This window comes from Bos indicus x Bos taurus, chromosome 11, assembly GCF_003369695.1.
Source record: "Bos indicus x Bos taurus breed Angus x Brahman F1 hybrid chromosome 11, Bos_hybrid_MaternalHap_v2.0, whole genome shotgun sequence".
NCBI lineage: Eukaryota > Metazoa > Chordata > Mammalia > Artiodactyla > Bovidae > Bos > Bos indicus x Bos taurus.
This window is the reverse complement of record NC_040086.1, coordinates 102,096,567-102,118,648: the sequence shown is the minus strand read 5'-3', so window position 1 is coordinate 102,118,648 and position 22,082 is coordinate 102,096,567. Positions and strand designations below refer to the sequence as shown.

Here is a 22,082-nt window from a genome sequence, read left to right as displayed (position 1 = left end):
CAGGGCACACAGGTTTCTATATTTGCAGCACGCCGGCCGAGTTGCTCCAAAACATGTATGAGATCTTCCCTGCCCAGGGATTGAACCTGGGTCTCCTGCATTGGCAGGCAGATTCTTTACCAGTGGGCCGCCAGGGAAGACCCCGGGGGCCTTTATTCTGCCTACCATGGTGATTCCATTAAGGACCTTGCTATGGGAAGGGTCTCCCGGGTGATCCAGGTGGGGCCCAACATGATCACAAGGGTCCTTACGAGAGAGAAGCCAGCAGGTCAAAAGCAGAGGAAGGAGGTCACCTTTCTCTGGAGGTGACCAGATGCAGTCTGGAGATGGAGGAGGAGACCATGAGCTGAGGGATACAGGCAGCCTCTAGATGCTAGAAAAAAAGAGACAACAGAGCGTCCCTCAAAGTTTCCAGAAGGAACCAGCTTACTGACACCTTGACTTCTAGCCCCATGAGACGTGCTTTGGATTTCTGACCTCCACATCTGTAAGAGACTGCCTTTGTGTTTTTGTTTTAATTTTTTGGCCATGCTGTGATCCCTGGGTTGGGAAGATCCCCTGGAGGAGAACATGGCAACCCCCTCCAGTATTGGAGACTCCTCATGGACAGAGGATCACAAAGAGTCAGACACGACTGAGTGACTAAGCACCACACAGCGCGTGGCATGCAGAATCCTAGCTCCCAGACCAGGGATTGAACCTGCACCCTTTGCATTGGAAGCGTGGAGTCTTAGCCCCTGAACCACCAGGGAAGTCCCCTTGGTGTCATTGGAAGCCACCAAGTTGGCGGTGACTTGTCACAGCACTCACAGGACACTGAGAGCGCCCCCAGCTGCACCCACCTGGCTCCTGCCTGCCGTCTTGCCACAGGGGTCTCTCGTGGCTCTGCCCAGCACTTACCAGTTTGGTCTCTCAACGTGTCTGTGAGCGACTACAGAGCTTTCTCTGCTTTTCAAGACTGCACCATCCCTCCCCAAAGCCTCAAGCACTAGCTCATACCCCGTAGGCACTGAACAAATGCTGGTCAAATGTACGTAAAGGGGTGTCTTTATTTACAGCTGTTGAGAGGAGCAGGCTTCTGACAGCAGTAACTGCTGGTTTCCCCGTGGCTGCAGTGCCCATCAGAAGTGGGGATCAGCTGGCACATTGGCTGAAGCAGAGGGGTGCTAGGCCTCCCACTGAGGTGAGAGATGGCTCTGACCATCTGTGGTGGCCAGGAGGAGGCCTGCTGAAAGCCAAGCTGACCCGATCCCTGGGGGCAGCAAATAGGGGAGGATTTCTCTGGGCCCGCCTGGGGCTACTCTGGCCTCCTGGGCTCTGACAGGGGCGGCACTGAGCTCCTGGGCCTGCAGACAGCATCGGCTTGGAAAAGACCAGCTGCCACACTTTGCGGCAGGGGAAATGTCGGTCCAGAGAGGGAAAGTGACTTGCTCGAGCTCACACAGCAATTTGAGTCTGGAAACAAGTTTGATGAGTCCTGTCCAGGGCTGCCTCCAGGAGACTGGGGATCTGGGTGTGTGAGCCTGGCCTCTCTCCAGGTGGCATGGTCTCGGGGCCGGCAGGCCGGCGGGGAGCCGGGCTCGGGGCAGCCTCACTTGAGGTTGTGCTGGCTCTCACGGTGCCGTCGCAGGTCCACTTTGCGCTGGAAGCCCTTGGCGCACAGCTCACAGCTGAAAGGTTTGAAGCCTGTGTGCTTCCGGCTGTGGGTGATGAGGTTGGAGCTCTGGCTGAAGGCCTTCCCACACACCTGGCACTTGTGTGGCTTCTCACCTGCGGGGCAGCAGAGACAGGGTCAGGATCGCCCGGGGCCAGGTGCCCTGCATTTGTTCTCTGGGACTTTATTATGTTTAATCTCACATTTGCTTTTGAAAATTATTAGAAAAGGGCGGCAAGAAAAAGTCTGACAACCCACCCCTTCCAGGGAATTGTATTCCAGTTTTAGGGGTAGGGACCGGGTCCACTTTGTTTATCAATGGAGCCCAGCACCTGGCCTGGGGCTCTGCACAAAAGAGGCACTGGCTAACAGCTGAGGAATGAATGACTGGGGGAATGGATGAATGGAGATGCGAATGAACGGATGGCTGGAGGGGTGAATGGATGATAGAAGGAATGGATGACCGGCTCTGGGAGGAATGAATGAGTGGAGGAACGAATGCATGGTGGGAGGGATGAATGAATGATAGAATGGGAAATAGAGCGAATGTGGAAGTGAACTGGGGAATGAATGGATGACAATGGGGAAAGGATGAGGGGAGGAATGAATGAATGAGTATCTGGGGGGATGAATGAATGACAAATGGGGAATGAATGAGTGGAGGAAGGAATGATGGCGGCAGGAGGAATTCGCCTGCTGCTCTCTCTTCTACCCGTGGGTCACAGTGCTGACACTTTGCTCTCTCCTTCCGGTATTTTTTCTGTGCATTTTCTTTCCTTTAAGCAGCACAGCGTCCAGCCCTCCTGTCGGAGGGGAGCAGCCTTCCCTGTCAGCCTGACACCTGTCCGCCCTTCTGCCAGCCAGGTCCTAAGGCCTGGACCTTCGAACAGTGATCGGCGGGGATGCTCAGAGGTTCGGCCTAGGCCCTGGGGGTCGCTTGGAGGGGCTGGAGGGCCCCGGGCGGGTGAGGGGCCGTGGGGCAGAGCGGAGCCCAGGCCTCACCAGTGTGGATATAGGTGTGCTTCTTCATGTCAGACTTCTGGTGGAAGCGCTTGCCGCAGAACTGGCAGGGGTAGGGCCGCGTGTCCGAGTGGATGAGCAGGTGTGTGGACAGGGTGGACGAGCGCTTGAAGGCCTTGCCGCACATCCGGCACTCGAAGCTGCGCTCCTGCCGGAGGAAACGAGGCCCCGGGGGGTCAGGTGGGGCCTCGCGGCCCGGGGCTGCCAAGCTGGGCGCAGGACTGGACCCGGCCGGGATCCCCTGAGGAACAGGACACTCCGTTGGGGTGGCCTCGAGGAGCAAGACGCAGGGGCCCCCCCATTCCTGCCCCTCCCAGGAGTGGCCGAGGCCTGGCGGCCTGGCGTGTCCTGCTGGGGAATCCTCCCTTGTGGTTTGCTTAAGAGTCTGAATTCTGGGGGCCCCGACTCTGGCTTCTGCCTCTTACTCGCCACATGACCTCAGGCAAGTCATTTAACCTCCCTGAGACTCAGTTTCCTCATCTGTACATTGGACTAGTGAGTAGTGACCTCAAAGGGTCATTGGGAGGATGGGAGGTCGAGAACTGAGCCGGCAGCTGGCGTGACTGTGGACGTGATCACAAAGGGACGCTCTCACCATCCTGGCCTGTTTCTCCACCTGCACTTTCAGATCTACCCAGGTGTTAGCCCTCAGGTCAGTTTCAGGCGCTTTCCCTGGAATGGGATTCTGAAGAAGGGATCTTGGCATCAGGCAGGGCTAAATGGATGAGATGAGCATTTAAATCTGACTCCCGGATTCTAAGAGTCAAGGGCCTCAAAGGTGAGAAATCTGCCCTGAGCGCCCAGAAGGCGGGGTCGTTCCTCAGTGTCCCAGACACCCACCTGAAATCCCACCCAAGCCCCTAGCCTCTTCCAGTTGCACGCAGGGCCAGCCTGGTCCATCAGGGACTGTTAAGGGCAGGTGATGGGCACCCAGATCAAGGAGGCAGATGATAAGGGGTCCCAATCTGTCACTCTCAGAGGCATGGAGAGAGACCCACCCCGAGCGCCCTAGGATTCCTGGGGAGAGCACCGGGGCTCGGGTACTCGGCCAGCTGCCCACCTGGGAGTGGACGTGTGTGTGCTGTTCCAGGCTCACGGAGTGGCCGAAGGTTTTCCCGCAGACGTTGCAGGCGAAGGGCCGGGTCCCGCTGTGGGAGCGGCGGGCGTGCACTTCCAGCCCATGGGGGGTGGAGAACACCTGCGGGTGGGGGCAGAGGGTGAGGCCCGGGGGCTGCGGAGGGGAGAGGGTGCCCAGCTCGGCCATAGGTGGACATACAGAGGAGGGAGCAATCCTGCGAGCACTGGATTGCTGACTGCTGGCATGTGCTGTGCGTCCTGGGAAGGTCTCTTTGCCTCTCTGTGTCTGGCTTTCCTGGCTATAGAATGGCGTGGGAAGGGGGTCTGGAAGGCCCCTTCTGGCCCTGTCTGGAGGCTGAATTGCCTGGTGGTTAAGAAACGGGAGTTGGGCAGAGCCAGGTGGGAATGGTGATTCTGATATCTACTTGCTGTGTGTTCTGGGCAAGTGACTCAACCTTTCTGAACTTGAGCCTTTCATCCACCTCCTGGAGTTCATGCACGTCGAGTGCTTAGCACAGGGCCTAACACATGGTCAGGGCTCAGAGTGATGACGAAGACGAACACTGAATTCTTGATCCCCAGAGGACCCGAGTCACAGCACAGGGGGTGCCCAGCTATGGACACTCGTGGCTGCCAGGGTGCTGGGGAGGGGGTGCGAGTGGGGCCCAGCCGCCCACCTTGCTGCATTTGATGCAGTGGTACGCGTCCATCCCCGGGGAATAGTGGAGGCTGAAGTCCAAAGGTGGCTCGGCGCTGGGCACCAGAGGGCTGCCATACAGGCTGACGGAGCGCTCCAGGAAGGCAGACTGCATGGTGGAGGGGGCCTGCCGGTAGCTGTGGCCGTAGGAGGAAGCCAGGGTGTCCCAGGAGAAGCTGGGCTTGTAGAACGGGGGTGAGTCAGAGGAGGGCGAGTCCCCATCCTGGGGTCGGGACGTCACAGCAGGTCCTTCTGTGGAGGGTGGGATGCTCATCGAGTGGTGATGCTAAGAACAGGGTGCCCGCTCCCCGCCACCCTCCACCATGACCCCATGCGGAGGCTTTGGTGTGCAGCCCAAATTATTTACTGCTGGTGCTCACTGTGACTCCTTGAATTTTCAGTCTAGAAACGCATCCCAACCCCTGCAGAGCGCCCACCTCGCCCACTGTGTGGGCCTGCCCACCACACGGGAGTTCTCATCTGGGAATAAGCTCGCTGTCCTGGAGGGATCCAAGCAGAAGCCAGAGAGCCCGGACTGTCGACCCTTCCTGACTCCACAGCTACAAGGGACCTTGCTTCCTCAAGCCTGTCCACCCTCTAAGTCCCCTTGCGCCCGCTGGGGAGAGGCGGGGGCCCTGGGCTGGGCACCTGGGCCGGAGGCCAGCCGGGTCATCGAGCTCTGCTCCAGCTCCAGCTGCGGCTCCCGTTTGAGGTCCGTCCAGTCCAGGCGCTGGTTTGGGAACAGGGAGCTGAGGACGGGGCTGATGCTCGGTACCTGGTCCCTGGCCACTGTGGGGGAGACAAGACAGTCAGACTTTAGCTCTGCTTAGAGGTTTGGTAAGAGTAGTGGGGTGGGGGGACACCAGAGAGACCCACTGTGGCTGCTCCTGGAGACTCACACACAGGGGCTTCTACCCAGGATGCTGGGAGCAGGGCGGAGACCAGGAGGAGCCCTCCCACCCCCTGGAGAGCTCCATTTTTCCAAGCACCCAACTTCAGCTCTGGATCAGCCCTCCGATCACAAATCACATGTCAGCTGCTGAGGACCAGATCCAATCAGGATGCGGTCATCACTCCCTCTGGGTGAGAAGAGATGGTGCAGCCATCCATTCATTCATTCATTCAACCAGCATTTACTGAGCTCCTCCTGATTCCAGACTTGGAAGAGCGGCTACTTCCGGATGGGATGTTCCTGCCTCCCCCTCTCACGGGGCAGGGAGGCCAGCGGGTGCGGCCTCGGACCAGCCTGGGCTCTGACTCACCAGGGCCAAGGGCCGGCGGCCAAAGCAGCTCATCCTCCCGGGTGCGGGGCTGGTGGTAGGTGTGAGCCTTCTTGCTCTTCACCAGGAAGGAGCGTGGCATTGTCAGTGGGTGCCCCACACCTACCAGGAGAGACGGTAAGAAGGGTTAGGGGGGACAAGAGGAAAATGCTCCTTTACGTTTCAGGGCCTCCTCCTAAAATCAGAACCTGTTGACTTGGGTTGGATGAGTGTGCCTGCGTGTTCAGTCACTAAATCGTGTCCGACTCTTTGCAACCCCGTGGTCGCCCCTCAGGATCCTCTGTCCATGGGATTTCCCAGGCAAGAATATGGGAGTGCATTTCCACTTCCTCCTCCAGTGGATCTTCCCAACCCAGGGATTGAACCCGTGTCTCCTTCATTGGCAGGCGGGCTCTTTACCTCTGAGACAGCAGGGAAGACTCTTAAAGGGGCTTGAACAGTGTCCTCTTAAAGTTCGTGTCCACCCGGAACCTGTGACTGTGACCTTGCTTGAAGATAGGGTCTTTGTAGATGCAATCAAGTGAAGCTGAGGTCACACTGGGTTCGGTGAAACCCTAGATTCAATATGATTCGTGTCCTTCTAAGAAGAAGGAAATTTGGACACATGACCCAGACACGCACAGGAAGAAGGCCGCGTGAAGACGGAGGCAGAGGTTGGAGGGATGAAACCCCAAGCCAAGGATGACTGGCCACCACCAGAAGCTAGGAGGTCTGAAACAGACCATTCCTCAGAACATCCAGAAGGAGCTGATTTTGCCGACATTGACTTTGGATTTCTAGACCCCAGAACCCTGAAATAATCCACTCCTGTGTGTTAAGCCACCTGGTTTGTGAGTTTTGCTTTAATATTTATTTGTATTGATTTAGTTACTTCCCTGGTAGCTCAGATAGTAGAGCGTCTGCCTATAATGTGGGAGACCTGGGTTCGATCCCTGGGTCAGGAAGATCCCCTGGAGAAGGCAATGGCAACCCACTCCAGTACTCTTGCCTGGAAAATCCCATGGATGGAGGAGGGTGGTGGGCTGCAGTCCATGGGGTCACAAACAGTCGGACACGACTGAGCGATGTGACTTTCACGCCAGTTGGCTGCACCAGGCCTCAGCTGCAGCTTGCGGGATCTTTGATATTCAGTTGTGGCATTCCGGACCCAGTTCCCTGACCAGGGATCGAACCCAGGCCCCCTGAACTGGTAGTGCTGAGTCTCAGTCACTGAACCACCGGGGAAGTTCTGGTGCTTCGTTACGGCAGCTACAAAGCCTAACGCCCCTCACTGCTCTCTGGCTGGGAAACCAGTACACTCCCTTCTAGAAGATCCCAGACCAGATTGCTCCTGCCGCATATTGAGTTGCGCTAGGAAGAGAGAATGAAGGCCAGGGGTACCTCCGTTTGTGACCCACTGTGGACCCTGCGCCCAGAAAACTGCTTCCACATCCCACTGGGGTCTGCATTCAGAGACTGTGGAAACTTGCTTTCTGAGCTCGGGTTTGGGAGTCAGATGCTCGTAGGCTAGAATCTCATAACCCATAACCTCTCTGGACCTGTTATCTTTTCTGTAAAGTGGGGCCTCCGGGTTCCCGGCGAGCCCACTGTATGCACTCAATGCCTATCAGAGGGGAGCCTGGCAGGTGGGCTGCAACGGGGGAGGCCACATCGATTGCAAAACCCGCACGATCATGTGAGTCGAGAGCTGATGCCGCCCTTGTCCACCGCCCAGCCCAGAGCCTGCTCCCCAGGGAAGGAGGGGCCTTTTCTCTCTCCCTGTGGGTGGAGGGGATGGTTGGAGTTGTGTGCGGGGTTCAAGGCCCAACGCTGGAGGCCTGAGGTCATTTTGTGCACACAGAGGAAGAAGTCAGTGTCCACCAAGTCCGGGGACTGAGCACTGGGCAGCCCAGGCCCAGCACTCAGCCCGTGGGTCAGTGGCCGGGGCAGGGGCAGAGCCAGGCTAGCCTGACTGTCCGGTCTTCCTGGCTTCGGGTGCAGAGCCCTCTGGGGCACAGAGCAGCTCCGGTCCCTGCCCCCCACATGTTTCACCTCCCAGATCCCAGCCATGAGGGTCTCCTGAGGGCTCCCGGAAGACAGAGCATCATCATGTGGTCTTCCATCTGCCCCACCCCCAGGCCCGCGTGGGCAGAAGTTGGGAGGCATTATTCAGTCACTGCTGGTCTGACAGCGGCTCTGCTTGGGCCTGGAGGAGGAGTCACGCTGGGCAAGGCTGCGGGCGTGATAGGGCCAAGCGCGGGAAAAAGAGCGCGGGAAACAGCTCGCGGGGAGCTCCAAACAGCAGCAAGGCTCTGGGCGATAAGGCCGTGGTCCGGGTGGGGGGCTGGGAGCTGGCAGATTAGAGGGTGCTTGGAGCCCTGCCTGGGGAGTCGTCCCCATCACCCCTTCCCCAAGGGGACGATCCAGAGCAGGCACCAACCGTGCCCAGCCCACCTACCCCTCTGGGAGCAGCAGGAGTCTGGGCCTTGGCCGGTCCGCCCTAGGGGCCAGGCTCAGGCCCAGCCCCACCTTAATGGAAGCCTCAGTGTCCAGATCTGCTGAATGGGGACCACAAACCAACCTCCTGGGGCTGCTGGGCTGAAAAAGGACCGTTAATTATTCCAAGCGTGTAAGGGGCCCGGCATGGTGCCTGGGGGGCCTTGGCCTGTGGAGCAGAGGCTTGGTGGGGGCGGGCACCACGTGGTCCTGGTGGGTCAGGTGGCATCCCCCGTGCCTGGGCTGAAGCCAGCAGGCATGGTTGGGCGTGAGCCCTGATTGGGAGCCAGACATGCGCCAAGCCCCTCCCCTCTGGGCCCTGAAATGAGGGGGTGGGACCTGAAGGCCTCCGGGGTCCTGTCCAGCTGTCAGATTTTGACCTCAAAGGCAGGGCCGGCCTGCCGTCTTCCCCAGGCTGTGGGGCAGCCGCAGCCGCCTTATCTTCCAGCGACAGTCTTCTTCCTCCTGCCTCCCTGTCTCCCTCCACTCAGGGCTCCCCACACCCCCTCTTCCTTCCCCCTTCTAACTCTTGGCTTCGGGAGCACCCCCCTCCCTGCCCCCAGAGGAGGCCAGACACCTCTACACTCTGGGGGCAGGCTGGAGGGGCTGGTTCCCATCGCCTTTTGTTCTGGGGGGAGCCTCCAAGACCGTGTCTTTCAATCAAAAGATGATTAAAAAAAAAAACAAACATAGCATTTTATTAGTCGATCGACTAGAACCAGAGATGCTGTTAGAGCCGCTGAGCTAGAATACAGGGGCCTACTTCTTGCAGCCTCACTCCCATAAGCCTGGCCTGTGAGCTGAGTAGCTATGACCCCATTTTACAGAGAAAGAGTTGAGGCTTAGAGACTGGCTCAGGGTCCCAGAGCAAGGTGCAGCTGGACTCGAGGTCCACCTCCCAGGCCTCCGTGCTCTTGGCCATCAGACCACAGGGTGGTCACTGTTTCAGGACAGAGGGAACTGAGCTGACAAGCCAAGGAGGAAACCCGGACAGCATGGGGTCATCGACTCTGACCCCCACCAGGCGAGGGAGGCACTGATCATTGTCTCGGGTCACAGGGGGCCGCCCAAGGCTGACAGAGCCACGTGGCTGGTCCAGGGCCTCGCAGCGGGGCCGGGCCCATTGTTCCTGCCCTGCGGGGCCTGGACTTCTGGCCCCGTGCTCTGCTGGACTGAAGATCGCCTGCCTGGAGCAGGGAAGGGAAGGCTCCCTGGAGGGGCAAGAGTGGGGATAGGGGAGAGTCAAATTCTCTATCTTTGGTCTTTTTAGGAACCCAGTCGGGCCCACCTAGGTTCATGAGGAGTCTGGGGTGGAGAGGCTGGCAAGAGAACAGACTTCTTTTAGGAAGCTTCCAGGACCACTTGGGCTCAACCCGAGGAGACCCTCGAGGTCAGCTGATGGGAATTCAGGTGGTAACACAACGGCACTTCTGGGATTTGGGGGCACTTAAAGGGAGCAAGGGGGTCCCCGTTTCTGGGGTTCCCCGGATGGAGGAAGGCTTCTCGAGGCCTACTCTAGCGGTACCCACTGCCCACCGCCTCCCCAGCCCTCCCTAGAACATTCTCTCCGCTAAGCCCAGCACAGCGACAGTGGCACAGCCAAGCCCACAGCTGAGCCATCAAGCTCTCCGTGGGGGCCAAATGCACCCAGAGAACTTCCTTCTGGCCTCTGTGAGCTGAGTTTAAAAAAAAAAAAAAACAGGAACCAATCACCTATACTATAGTTAATTAACAACCACACCGTTTTGATTCACACGAACCTGTTCTGAGAAAGAACTAAGAGCAGAGATTGTGAAAGAAGACCAAGATTTCTTCATAAAGCAGAGGCCTTGATGGTATCGGGGCCTCCGGAAAGAGCCTCGTTGTTAATATCTCTTCAGAAAGCCCCAGTCCTGATAGAGGGTCCACCCCCCGCCCTGGCCCCAAGTCAGAATCTCGGCCAGTGCTTCTGAAGGGGGGCAGCCCTGCACCCCGACTTCCACATGGAGCCAGAGCAGCTGGCCTGGGGTTTCCACCCAAGGCACCTCCTGTGCGGCCGAATCGAATCGGGTTCTGTGACCTTGAACTTGACCCCGTCTGCCGCCAACCTGGGGCTTGGTTTTCCTATCTCTCAAAAGGACGGTTGGACTAAGAGATTTCTAAACTTCCCTTTCGCTCTAAAATCCCATGCTGGGGTTCGTTGTCTCTGAGCGCGGGTCTGACCCACCTTGACTGAGAAACTCATCACTCGGGTTCCCTTTTTGGGAGGGTTGAGAAAGCCTCCGTTGTTTCTCAGCGTCTGCTAGGAGGGACCCCTGGACTTCCTTTATGTCTGAAGACATGACTCAAGGGGAAACAAACAAACAAACAAACAAGCCACTCGTTCCATGTAGGAGGCAGGGGGCGTGAGTCCTGGTCCCTCTCGGGGCCCCAGCAGAGAGTGGTCATTAGTTCTACGGGAAATTTGGAAGGATCTCAAAAGCCTCTTTGTAAGTTCAGAGAATGTAATGTCAAAAAGGATCCCTGGTGTTCCAGTAGCTAAGACTAAGAGCTCCCAATGCAGGAGGCCCGGGTTTGATCCCTGGTCGGGGAACTAGATCCCACATGCTGCAACCCAACACAGCCAAATTAAAGAAAAAAAAAAAAAGAATGGATGAATCCACCTCTGGGTATATACCCCGAAGAATTGCAAGCAGGGATTTGAACAGATATCTGTACCCCCATGTTCATAGCAGCGTTATTTACAATAGCCAAAAAAGGCGGAAACAACCCAGATGCCCGTTCATGGATGAATGGATAAACGAAATGCAGTCTAGACATAGAAAGGGAGTATTATTCAGTCTCCAAAAGAAAGGGGATACTGACCTATGCTACAGCATAGATGAACAATGAGGTCATCATACTACTTGAAATTAAGTCAGACACAGAAAGACAAATGCTGTGTGATTCTACTTATGTGAGTTACTTAGAGTAGTCCAGTTCAGAGACAGAAAGTAGCAGGGTGGGGGCAGAGGCTGGGGGGAGGGAAAAACGGGGAGTACCTGTGCAGTGGGTAAGAGTTTCGGTTTTTTGCAAGATGCAAAACGTTCTGTAAGTGGCCAGTGGTGGCCAGTGGTGGCTGTGGCACCACAAGGTGAATGCACCGAACGCCACTGAGCCGGCCAGTCCAAAGATGGCTCAAACGGCCAGCTTCACGTTACGTGTCATTTACCTCAATAAAAACCAAAGGGACTGAGCAAAACATTTCCCCAGCACCTCTACATGAGAGACTAAGCAGCTCCATGGATTTGAATTCCTTGAAACAAAGGAACAAAAACCCCTTTAAGACTGAGGAGGGGTCAAGTTTTCTCTTGTTTCTGAAAAGGGTTGAGAGGTTGTGTCACAGTGAAGCATCACATATGATCAGGCTGGTTTTCCCAGGTTGGGGAGGGGGGCTGGCGATCTGACTCCTAAGACTCTCCAGTTGAACCCCCTACCCCACCCCACTGTCCTGACAGCCTGAAGGGAATGCTCTGCCCTGGTTTTGAGTGGCTCCATCAGTCAAACCTAACCAGGTAGAGCTCTCTGGTGGTCCCCAAGAACTTTCTACTGAGAAACTGATATTCTGACCCCTAAAACTTTTTTTTTTAATTTTGGCTGCTTAACTTGCCAGATCTTAGATCCCCAACCAGGGATGTGATCGAACCCGTGCCCCCTGTAATGGAAGCATGGAGTGCTAAGCACTGGACCTCCAGGGAACCCCCTCTGCCCACCAAATCTGAGTTGGAAGAAACCTCACACGTCTTATGCAAAGAATCCTTTCCAAACCACCTCTGAGGACCAGAAACTTGCCCCTTCACTAAGACTGAAATCTTTTTTTTTAATGAAATTTTATTGGAGTATAGTTGCTTTGGGGGGCGATGGGAGCCATGCTGCAGAGCATGTGAGATCTTGGTTCCCCGACCAGGGATTGAACCAGTGTGCCCACGCACTGAAGACTGGAGTTTAACCACTGCTGGGGAAGTCCCTGAAATCTTCTACCCATTGTTCACTAAGAAACGTGTAGGGGGTGAGCCCACGTGGGCAGGTGCAACTCGCCTGGCTTCCAGGTTAATTCGTGCACCCGTCCCCACCACGGTATCTCATGAACACCGTGGACGTTCTTCCCAGAAAAATGTACACAGGCATATATCCACAGTGATTCTGTGCACTGCCCCCCTTAACAAGCCCCAGTTTAGAGCGAGTGCCTCTCCCCATGCAGATTCTGTCTTGGCTTTTCCATCAAAATTAGGTAGAAGAGGCTGAGGCACCATCTCTCCCCGTGTCTTGTTCCTGGAGGCAGGGTGGTGGTGGGGTGGTACAGTGGAGATGGCAGCCTCCCCCTCCCCTGAGGGGCTCTGATGAAAAGAGCCTCCCTCTCCAAGTGAACCCTCTCCCGGGATCTTTGATGAAAGTTGCCTGGGACTCTGGGTGCTGAAGCTTTGCTGAAAGTTGCCTGGGACTCTGGATGCTGAAGCTAGGACTCCATTCAGAGTCCTCAATCCCACACTCTCTCATTTCACAGCCAAGAAAGGCTCAGAGTGTCCTGGGGACAGACCCAGTCCGAGCCCACAGGTGGTGGACAGCGCGGGGCACCTCCACGTGTGACTCGCCTCGCCTGTCCGGGTCCCTGGGAGAGCTGAGGTGTGGGTATGACACTGTGCAGGCAGGTGACCTCTGTCAGCCTAAAATCAAATCTTCAAAGGGTGTTCATGGGACTTCCCTGGTGGTCCAGCAGTTAAGACGCCGAGCTTCCGCTGGTTCGGGTTCGGGTTCTATCCCTGGTCGGGGAAACTTAGGGCCAAACCAGCAAACAACAACAAAAACATCCCCGGTGTTCACGCACAGTTGGAGGAAGGTAATTCCTACCAGGTGCGCGGGCTGGAAGCATCTCAGCTAAGACTGCTTCCTTGCCATCTCTTCTCCTCTGGGCTCAAGAGCTGAAAGCCACATTCCACAAAAGAGATTTTTTCCAGCCCACCTTAGTCTTCCGAGGACTGCCAAAGGGATTAGGTAACCTATTTGGAAACAATCTAAGTGAGATACGCAAATTTCAAAAGGAGAGGCAGGGGCTTCTCCGCACTCACCTGTCCAGAGCCGGTCTGCGGGAAGAACCTGGCTGCGTCTCGCTGCGTATCAGCACCACCGGGTCAATTCGTGACTCTCGGCACAAATAGATACTTCTCCTTTTTTTTTTTTTTCCCCACCCTCTGTGTGTGTGTGTGTGTTTTCCTCTTCTGTTCCCCTCCCTGATTTTCAATCTGATTATTTGTGTCAAAATCTGGCGGCGAGGGAACAGCCAATGGAGACAGCGCCAGAGTGTGGAGCTCTATTTGCTTATCAAAGCTCTCCAGGACTCCCCATTCTCTTCCCTAACCCTTCACTCCGGGAGCTGCACTCTCTCTACGGAAATTTTTAACAACTTGTGGATTTTAACAGTGATGGCTAAATCCTTAAAGTTTTAAAAAGTGAAGTTGAAATACAACATTTACTTAAAAACCTGATCTTGAGTAGAGAACTCATTGAGTTAGTCTCTTTCTTTCCTTCTTTCTTTCGCTTTCTTCCCCTTTTTACTTCTTCTCTTTCTTCTCCTTCCTTTCCATCCTCCCTTCCTTTCTTTCTTCTCCTTCCCTTCCTCTGCCCCTCTGTGGACTCAGCTTCCCCAGCGCTCTCCTAGGAAGCCCCTGGCTGGCGCTGCTGCAGACTGCTTTTAGAGGGGCCCCCTCTTGTCCTCGCAGAAGTCGCCGTAAAGAAAAAAAAAAAAAGTCAAAATTCACGCGTCCCCAGCCTTGACCCTAGATTGAGTGAGGAGCAGCGGGCGTGGTACTGAGCGTGGGCGCTTCCCGCATCGCTGGGACCCTCAGCCGCCGGGCGCACCGGGCGGGCTGCGCTCCGGTCCCAGGGCCCGCGTGTGCTGCCACCTGGTGGCCGAGGCGGGCACGGGCGGGGCTGGCCTCCAGGGGTCCCGGCCCCCGCGGGAAGGCTGGGAGGGCCTGTGGGGGAAATTCCAGCCCCTTTGGCACAGACGTTCCTTTAAACTTCCCGCGGGGAGACATGGGTTCGATCCCTGGGTCGGGAAGATGCCCTGGAGAAGGAAATGGCAACCCACTCCAGCACTCTGGCCTGGAGAATCCCATGGACGGAGGAGCCTGGTGGGCTACAGTCCATGGGGTCGCAAAGAGTCAGACACGACTGAGCGACTTCACTGGCACAGGGGCCCACCCCGACCCCCCTGACCTCCTTCCTCCTCCTCGGCCCCTCAAGCCTCCTCCTCCGGCTTACGGGATGGCTGGTTTGTTTCAGGAGGTTTTGCATACGGGGAGAACTCACAGAATAGAGCACTGTTAGGCTGATTTGCATGGTCTGCCAGCCAGCCGCGCTGGACAGATTGTGTTTCCCTCCTAAAGAAAACAAGTTTGGCGACAGGAAGCCCCGACCCAACTGGAGGCCAAGGTCCGAGTTGGAGAGAAAGAGAGGCGGGGTTCGGATGGGAGGTCTCACTGTGCAGGGCCGGAGGGCAGAGAGCGCCAGCCCTCGGGCCCCCGGTCAGTGCCTGGCTCCCAGGTCTGAGGGTCCACAGGCCACCGGTCTCTCTTCTTGGTGGAGAGAGAGTAGTGGCAAAGCCTGGAATTTTCTCTGCATCCTGTATTTTGCCCACAGTCACCTGGAACTGTTTGTCGTTATGCAGAAAATTTGACAAATGGTTCAAGGACATGAAGAAAAGCAAAAGATAGGGAATCCCCTGGTAGTGCAGTGGTTAGAACTCTGCTTTCATGGCCAAGGGCCCAGGGAACTGAAATCTCACAAGCCGTACAGTGTTCCACCCCCCCAAAAATTTTTTTTTAGAAAAATGATTACATTAGAAATAAAAAAGTATTAACTAATTCAAGGACTTGTCCCTTAATTTATTTCATTATACACATATGCTCACATTTTGCTACTGTTAATTAGCTGATCTTTTTCCTTCCCCCACTGAATGTTATTTTAAATACCGCCTAAATTTTCTTGTGGCTTTTATTAACATGTTTCATGAGTTCAGTTTTTCATGACTTACCTTACCCTCCGCTTCCTCCATTTGGGCCATTTAGTTGCGTGGGGTATTTTCTAGTGTAAAGCTGTTGTATCAGGCATGTGCAGCTAGCTGTTGTCCTGAGATGTAATCCCACTTGGGGTCCTTCTCCCCCTTGAGTAACCAACTCAGGGATTCCCTTCTTAGACCAGGATCCCAGCTTGCAAGCAAAGGCAAGCCTTCCCTAGAGCCACCCGTGCGTGTGTGTGTGTGTGTGTGTGTGTGTGTACACTCAGTCGTGTCCGACTCTTTTTCGACCCCATAGACTGTAGCCCTCCTGGCTCCTCTGTCCATGGGATTCTCCAGGTAAGAAAATCGGAGTGGGTTGCTATTTCCTCCTCCTGGGGATCTTCCCGACCCAGGGATTGAACCTGCGTCTCTTGTGTCTCCTGTATTGGCTGCTGCTGCGTAGTCGCTTCAGCCGTGTCCGACTCTGCAACCCCATGGACTGCAGCCCTCCAGGCTCCTCCGTCCATGGGACTCTCCAGGCAAGAATACTGGAGTGGGTTGCCATTTGCTTCTCCAATCTTTGACTAGACAGACTTTTTGTCGGCAAAGTGACGTCTCTGCTTTTTAATACGCTGTCTAGGTTTGTCATAGCTTTCCTTCCAAGGAGCAAGCGTCTTTTAATTTCATGGCTGAAGTCACCGTCCTGACTTCCTTATGTTTCTCCTCAGCCAAAATTTGGTCATTAGGTTTAAGAGAATACTTATAGGCGGAATCTTTAGCACTATGCCAGCTGGGAAGCCCAGAGCCACCTGGGGCCCCCTCTGTGGGACAGCAAGAGTTCAGGACCCCAGAGCCTGAGCACATCAGCTGAAGCTGGGAGGCCCCTGGCAGCCTCCTCACGCAGGCTCCTGCGGCTGAGGCCCCAGCCTCCAGACCTCGTCCAGGACTGCCTGCAGAGACAACACCACGCCCTTCAGTAGGCAGCCCTAGAGATGAAATGCCCTCACTGGCCCCTCTCCAGGGCCCGGTCACACCAGCGCCCTTGCACCCACTCATCCATCATTCACTCACTCCAGGTCTGTTGCTACCTTTCACAGATCAGGTGCCTCCTCCTCTCCCCTCCTGCCAGCTAAAGCTTCCAGAATAAAAGCCCACAGACTGGGTGACTCAAATAACATTTATTTCTCACAGAGGCTGGGGAGTCCAAGGTCAAAGTGCCAGCAGATCCAGTCTCTGCTGAGGACAGGCTTCCTGGCTTGTAGACGGCCACCTTCTAACTGAGTCCTCACGTGGCAGAGAGAAGGAGAGCTCTGGCCCCTCTTCCTCTTCTTTTGAGGACACTAATCCCATCCTGGGGGTCCCAACCTTGTGGCCTCATTTACCTTACTCATAAACCCACTTGCCTTCCAAAGTCCCCACATCCAAACACCGTCACATTCATTCATTGACACGGGAATGGGGGGAGACACAGACACTCGGCCCATTACATCCTTTAGCTAATGCATGTTTATTCAATACATATTAGGTACCGCATGCTAGGGTTTCAAACAAGAACCAGACAGGAGCCCCAGTGAGTTTCTCCTTTGTCTAGCAGGTGGGACAGAATACACTGAAAGTTGTAATTTGGGGTAATAAGTGCTGCGATATAAACATGGTTTGCATGAAAGCGAACCGCGTGCTGCAGTCCACGGGGTCACAAAAAGTCGGACATGACTGAGCGACTGAACTGAACTGACCTGGGCTTGACTGGTGGCTCAATTGGTAAAGAATCCGCATGCGATGCAAGATGCTCGGGCGCCTGGTTGGTGTGGTTGTGGGCGCGCACCACTGCTGCGCCCGAGTGGCAGGCAGTGTGGGGCTCCCTGCACCCCAGCTGCCTGCAGCTCCTGTGCTTGGACAGAGCCTCCCAGTCTCCCTGAATGACTGAGTCACCACAGCACTGCGATGGGTGCTTTTCCAGCACCAGGAGGCAGGTCGAGGAGGATGGGGGTGGGGAGACAGCCTCTGGACGCCCCATACCCACCCACATGGCTAAGACCACCTGGTCCATCCTCAGGTTGCAGGAGCAGGTGGGCTCAGCTCCTGTTTGCTGCATTCTGTGGCCGTCGTAACCCGAGGCCATGAAGGTACCCAAGGTCACACAGCTAATGCCAGCTGGTGCCAGGACCACAGCCTGAACCCTGCCGCCCCCCAGGCAGAGCCCAGGTGAGCCTTGCCAAGGTCAGTGTGTGGCTGTTGTCTGCTGAGACAGGAGTCCACAGGGTCCCTACCCTCAGATCGCTGCTGGTCTCATTAAGAAGCAACTGGTCTTTTCCCTCCCCCCACTGAGTGTTATTTTGTTTAAATACCGCCTAAATTTTCTTGTGGTGTGGGGAAATGGACCCAGACTTGGAGAGTTAATGAAAGGAGTGACATCTAAAATTGACACCAGACTGAGTTAGTTGGGTAGGGAAGGATGTACAAGAGTTGGAAGCCAGGACCTTCAGACAAATGACAGCGGCCAAGTCCAGCGTGAGCGGAGGAGGCGACCGAAGGGAGGGGAAGGAAGGATAGGACATTCAAGAGATGAGCCTAGAGGGACTTCCCTGGTGGGCCAGGGGCTGAGACTCTGAGCTCCCAATGCAGGGGACCCAGGTTCATCCCCGGTCAGGGAACTAGATCCCACATAGTGCAACTAAAGATGCCACCTGTCGCAGCAAAGACCAAAGAGCTCACGTGCTGCAACCAAGACCCCCTGGAGCCAAATAAATACATAAGTTGTTGTCGTTCAGTCACTCCGTCATGTCCAACTCTTTTCGATCCCAAGGACTGCAGCACGCCAGACTTCACTATCCTTCACTATCTGCCATAGTTTGCCCAAACTCATGTCCATTGAGTCATGGACATGGTGATATTATATAACCATCCATCCTCTGTTGCCCCCTTCTCCTCCTGCCATTAATCTTTCCCTGCATCAAGGTCTTTTCGAATGAGTCGACTCTTCACATCAGGTGGCCAATGTATTGGAGCTTCAGCTTCAGCACCAGTCCTTTCAATGAATATTCAGGATTGATTTCCTCTAGGATTGACTGGTTGGATCTCCTTGCAGTCCAAGGGACTCTCAAGAGTCTTCTCCAACACCATAGTTCAAAAGCATCAATTCTTCGGCACTCAACCTTCTTTATGGTCCAACTCTCACATCCATTCATGACTACTGGAAAAAACATAGTTTTAACTATACAGACCTTTGTCAGCAAAGTGATATCTTTGCTTTTTAATATGCTGTCTAGGTTTGCGTTGTTTTCCTAAATAAGTATTGAAAAAAATAAAAGCATCTGCCTTCCAATACAGGAGAAACGAAGCGAAAGTGTTAATCACTCAGTCGTGCCCGACTCTGTGACCTCATGGACTGCAGCCCACAGTCTCCTCTGTCCGTGGGATTCTCCAGGCGAGGATACTGGAGTGGGTTGCCATGCAGTTCTCCAAGGGGATCTTCCTGACCCAGGGATCGAGCCGAGATCCCCCACATTGCGGGCAGATTCTTTACCATCTGAGCTAGCCGGGAAGCCCCCCAATACAGGAAATGTGTGTTCAGTCCTAGGCCATTGAACTAAGATCCCAGATTCCTCATGCCGTGGGCCAACAAAGCCCTAGCACCCACAACTAGAGAAAGCCTGAACGCCGCAACAGAGACCTAGCACAGCCAAATTGTAAAAAGAGAGAGAGAAATGAGCCTCGAGAATAAGTAGCCGCAAGACAAGAAGATTCCTCTCCGGTTGAAAAACCTTCAATGATTTTCCTTTACCTAACAGGACAAAAAAACCTCAGCTTCAGAACCGAGCATTCAGTATATTCACAGCATCAGAACTCTTTCAAATGACAGCACTTTTTCCGATGCAAGTTGCAGAAACCTGATTTAAACTGGTTTAAGAACAACAAAACAATGTCTTTCATGTCACTGAAAAGTGTCTACTTCAGGTGTGGTTGGATCCAGATGCTCAAATGCTACCACCTGGCTTCAGCCTCAGGACCTTTGCGTCTGCTGTCCCCTCTGCTGGATGGCCTAACCCCAGGTCTTCCCATGGCTGACTCCTTGTCATCCAGGTCGTGGCTGAAACGTCACCTCTGTGGCCAGATCTCCTTGGACACCAACTACAGCGGGACCTTCCCATCCCAGGCACTTTCTGCTTCATCGGCCTTGCTCTTCTTGACATTCATAATTTTCTGAAAATATCTTGCGGATTTCTTTCCTTTTTATTTATTTTGGGGCCTGACTGCCCATAAGGAATGTGAGCACTACGAGAGCAGGGGTTGCATTTGCCTGGCTCACAGCTGAATCTCCAGTGCTTAGACCAGTGGATGGTAGACACTGATGGCGTATTTATAGAATGAATGGATGGATCAATCAATGCATGAATATCTTACTTGCCATCTCTCAGCTTTGCTCTATCCTGGGGCTGAGATCCCCAACATTACTAGCTGCAGTCTATAAGCTTAGAAACTCCCGTGGAAAGATAGATGCTTTCTCAATAGTTTCAGTAAGAGGCCAGGGGCTGACTCTAATTGGCCCATCTCTGCGCCATTCATTATGGCAGAAGGAGGGATATGGGCCTCTCATTGGCCAGGGCTGGCCAACTTTCTGTTAAAACCACTCCAGAGTGGGAACAGGGCTTTGGCAAGCAGACAGAAGAAGACCATATAGATTGAATAAGGACACAGAGATTGAAGGCAAAAGGAGAAGGGGGCAGCAGAGGACAACATGGCTAGATAGCATCACCAACTCAATGGACATGAATCTGAGCAAACTCGGCTAGATAGTGGAGGACAGGGAAGCCTGGCATGCTGCGGTCCATGGGATCGCAATGAGTCACAAATGACTTAGTGACTGAACAACCACAACAGAATAAGGCCAGCAAGGTGTTTGGGGAAGCCTCCACTTTCTAACCATCCTGCTCACCTGAATATGTTGTATCCTTTTCCGCTGGAGATTGTTGAGTGAAGGGGAAAAAACCCCAAAACAACGCACAATCTAAAAGTTGAGAATTATGTTTTATCTGGAAGACGCAAGCCTGAGAGACAGCCTCTCAGCTCTGATGGATTGTTTCAAAGAGGAACCAGGATACGTAAGAGTTTTTGCAAGAACAAACAAAAAACACCCAGGCAGTTGAATGTCAAAAGATGACTGCTAATTAAAGAAAGTCCAGACGTCTCAAGCTAATGAATTTAGTGCTTTTCTATGTATGGGAAGAAGCAAGAGTCTGGGTTTAATGAAACTATTCCTTTGATACGCATCCTAACTCTCTCGGGCCAGTACCCTGGTTTTCTCCATCCTGAGTCCCCTAGGGGGCACCCTGGGCAGCTGGCTTGGTGACCACAGCGTGCTCTGTTTACTGATACGGCAGGCGTGCCATATCAGTTTACCAATATCTGTTTACTGATGTTCTGTGTCCACCGGACCAAATTCCAACTCCTGCCTTTGCCCTTCCTGTTCCTCCGTCTGGAATGTCCTTTCTCTTCAGTCTGCACCTTCAAGAAGCCTTCCAGATTCCCCACAATCTCTGAGGTCACCTGTGGTATAAAGGATTTGGCCCAGCCATGACAACCCTTGGATTCTTGTCTCTGTCCATCATCATGGGCACTCAATAGATTCTTATTTATTTTTCGTTGTGCTGAGTCTTAGTTGCTTCACAGGCTTTTCCCTAGTCGCCTAGAGAGGGGGGCTATTCTCCAGTTGGGGTACTCATTGCAGGGTTCTCATTGCAGGGGCTTCTCTTGTTGAAGAGCTCAGGCTCTAGGGCGGGTGGGCTTCAATAGCTGCGGCTCCTGGGCTTCAGAGCGCAGGCTCAGCAGTGGTCACGCAGGGCCTTAGTTGCTCTGGGATACATGGGATCTTTCCAGATCAGGAATCAAACTCATGTCTCTTGCACTGGCAGGCAGATTCTTTACCCCAGAGCCACCACGGAAGCCCCTCAGTTGCTTCTTAATAAGACCAGCAGCGATCTGAGGGTAGGGACCCTGTGGACTCCTGTCTCAGCAGACAACAGCCACACACTGACCTTGGCAAGGCTCACCTGGGCTCTGCCTGGGGGGCGGCAGGGTTCAGGCTGTGGTCCTGGCACCAGCTGGCATTAACTGTGTGGCTTTGGGTACCTTCATGGCCTCGGGTTACGACGGCCACAGAATGCAGCAAACAGGAGCTGAGCCCACCTGCTCCTGCAACCTGAGGATGGACCAGGTGGTCTTAGCCATGCGGGTGGGTATGGGGCGTCCAGAGGCTGTCTCCCCACCCCCATCCTCCTCGACCTGCCTCCTGGTGCTGGAAAAGCACCCATCGCAGTGCTGTGGTGACTCAGTCATTCAGGGAGACTGGGAGGCTCTGTCCAAGCACAGGAGCTGCAGGCAGCTGGGGTGCAGGGAGCCCCGCACTGCCTGCCACTCGGGCGCAGCAGTGGTGCGCGCCCGCAACCGCACCAACCAAAAGCCCGAGCGTCAAGGGAGGCAGCAGTGCACAGAGTCGCCACACGGTGGCGCTCCTGCCCCCTTTCTGCTGCTGCTAAGTCGCTTCAGTCGTATCTGACTCTGTGCGACCCCATAGACGGCAGCCCACCAGGCTCCCCCGTCCCTGGGATTCTCCGGGCAAGAACACTGGAGTGGCTCCTGCCCCCTTTACCTCTAACAAATCAGCCTGAAAACTGGCTATTTATTAATATTTGTTTATCTACCTGGACTGCAAGGAGATCCAACCAGTCAGTCCTAAAGGAAATCAGTCCTGACTATTCATTGGAAGGACTGATGCTGAAGCTGAAATTCCAATACTTTGGCTACCTGATGCGAAGAACCTACTCATTGGAAAGAGTGATGCTGGGAAAGATAGAAAGTGGGAGG

At 54.6% G+C, this 22,082-nt stretch overlaps 1 protein-coding gene across 6 annotated transcripts; it reads right to left on the bottom strand.

Annotated features, from left to right (window-relative positions):
• Positions 1-1,029: 1,029 nt before the first annotated feature.
• On the bottom strand, positions 1,030-13,928 carry GFI1B (growth factor independent 1B transcriptional repressor). Of its 6 annotated transcripts, none has more exons than XM_027556678.1 (8): positions 13,288-13,928; positions 6,128-6,308; positions 5,711-5,830; positions 5,097-5,237; positions 4,429-4,697; positions 3,735-3,872; positions 2,657-2,915; positions 1,030-1,770 (listed from the first exon to the last, which is right to left on the bottom strand). In XM_027556678.1, the coding sequence occupies exons 3-8, from the start codon at positions 5,808-5,810 to the stop codon at positions 1,592-1,594; spliced, it is 1,086 nt and encodes a 361-aa protein (XP_027412479.1). In that variant the 5' UTR covers positions 5,811-5,830; positions 6,128-6,308; positions 13,288-13,928; the 3' UTR covers positions 1,030-1,591. The 6 variants fall into 6 exon arrangements, with proteins under 6 accessions (XP_027412479.1, XP_027412476.1, XP_027412477.1 ...); XM_027556675.1 differs by having other exon boundaries at positions 4,429-4,700; positions 13,288-13,924; XM_027556676.1 differs by having other exon boundaries at positions 4,429-4,700; positions 6,128-6,282; positions 13,288-13,924.
• Positions 13,929-22,082: the final 8,154 nt, after the last annotated feature.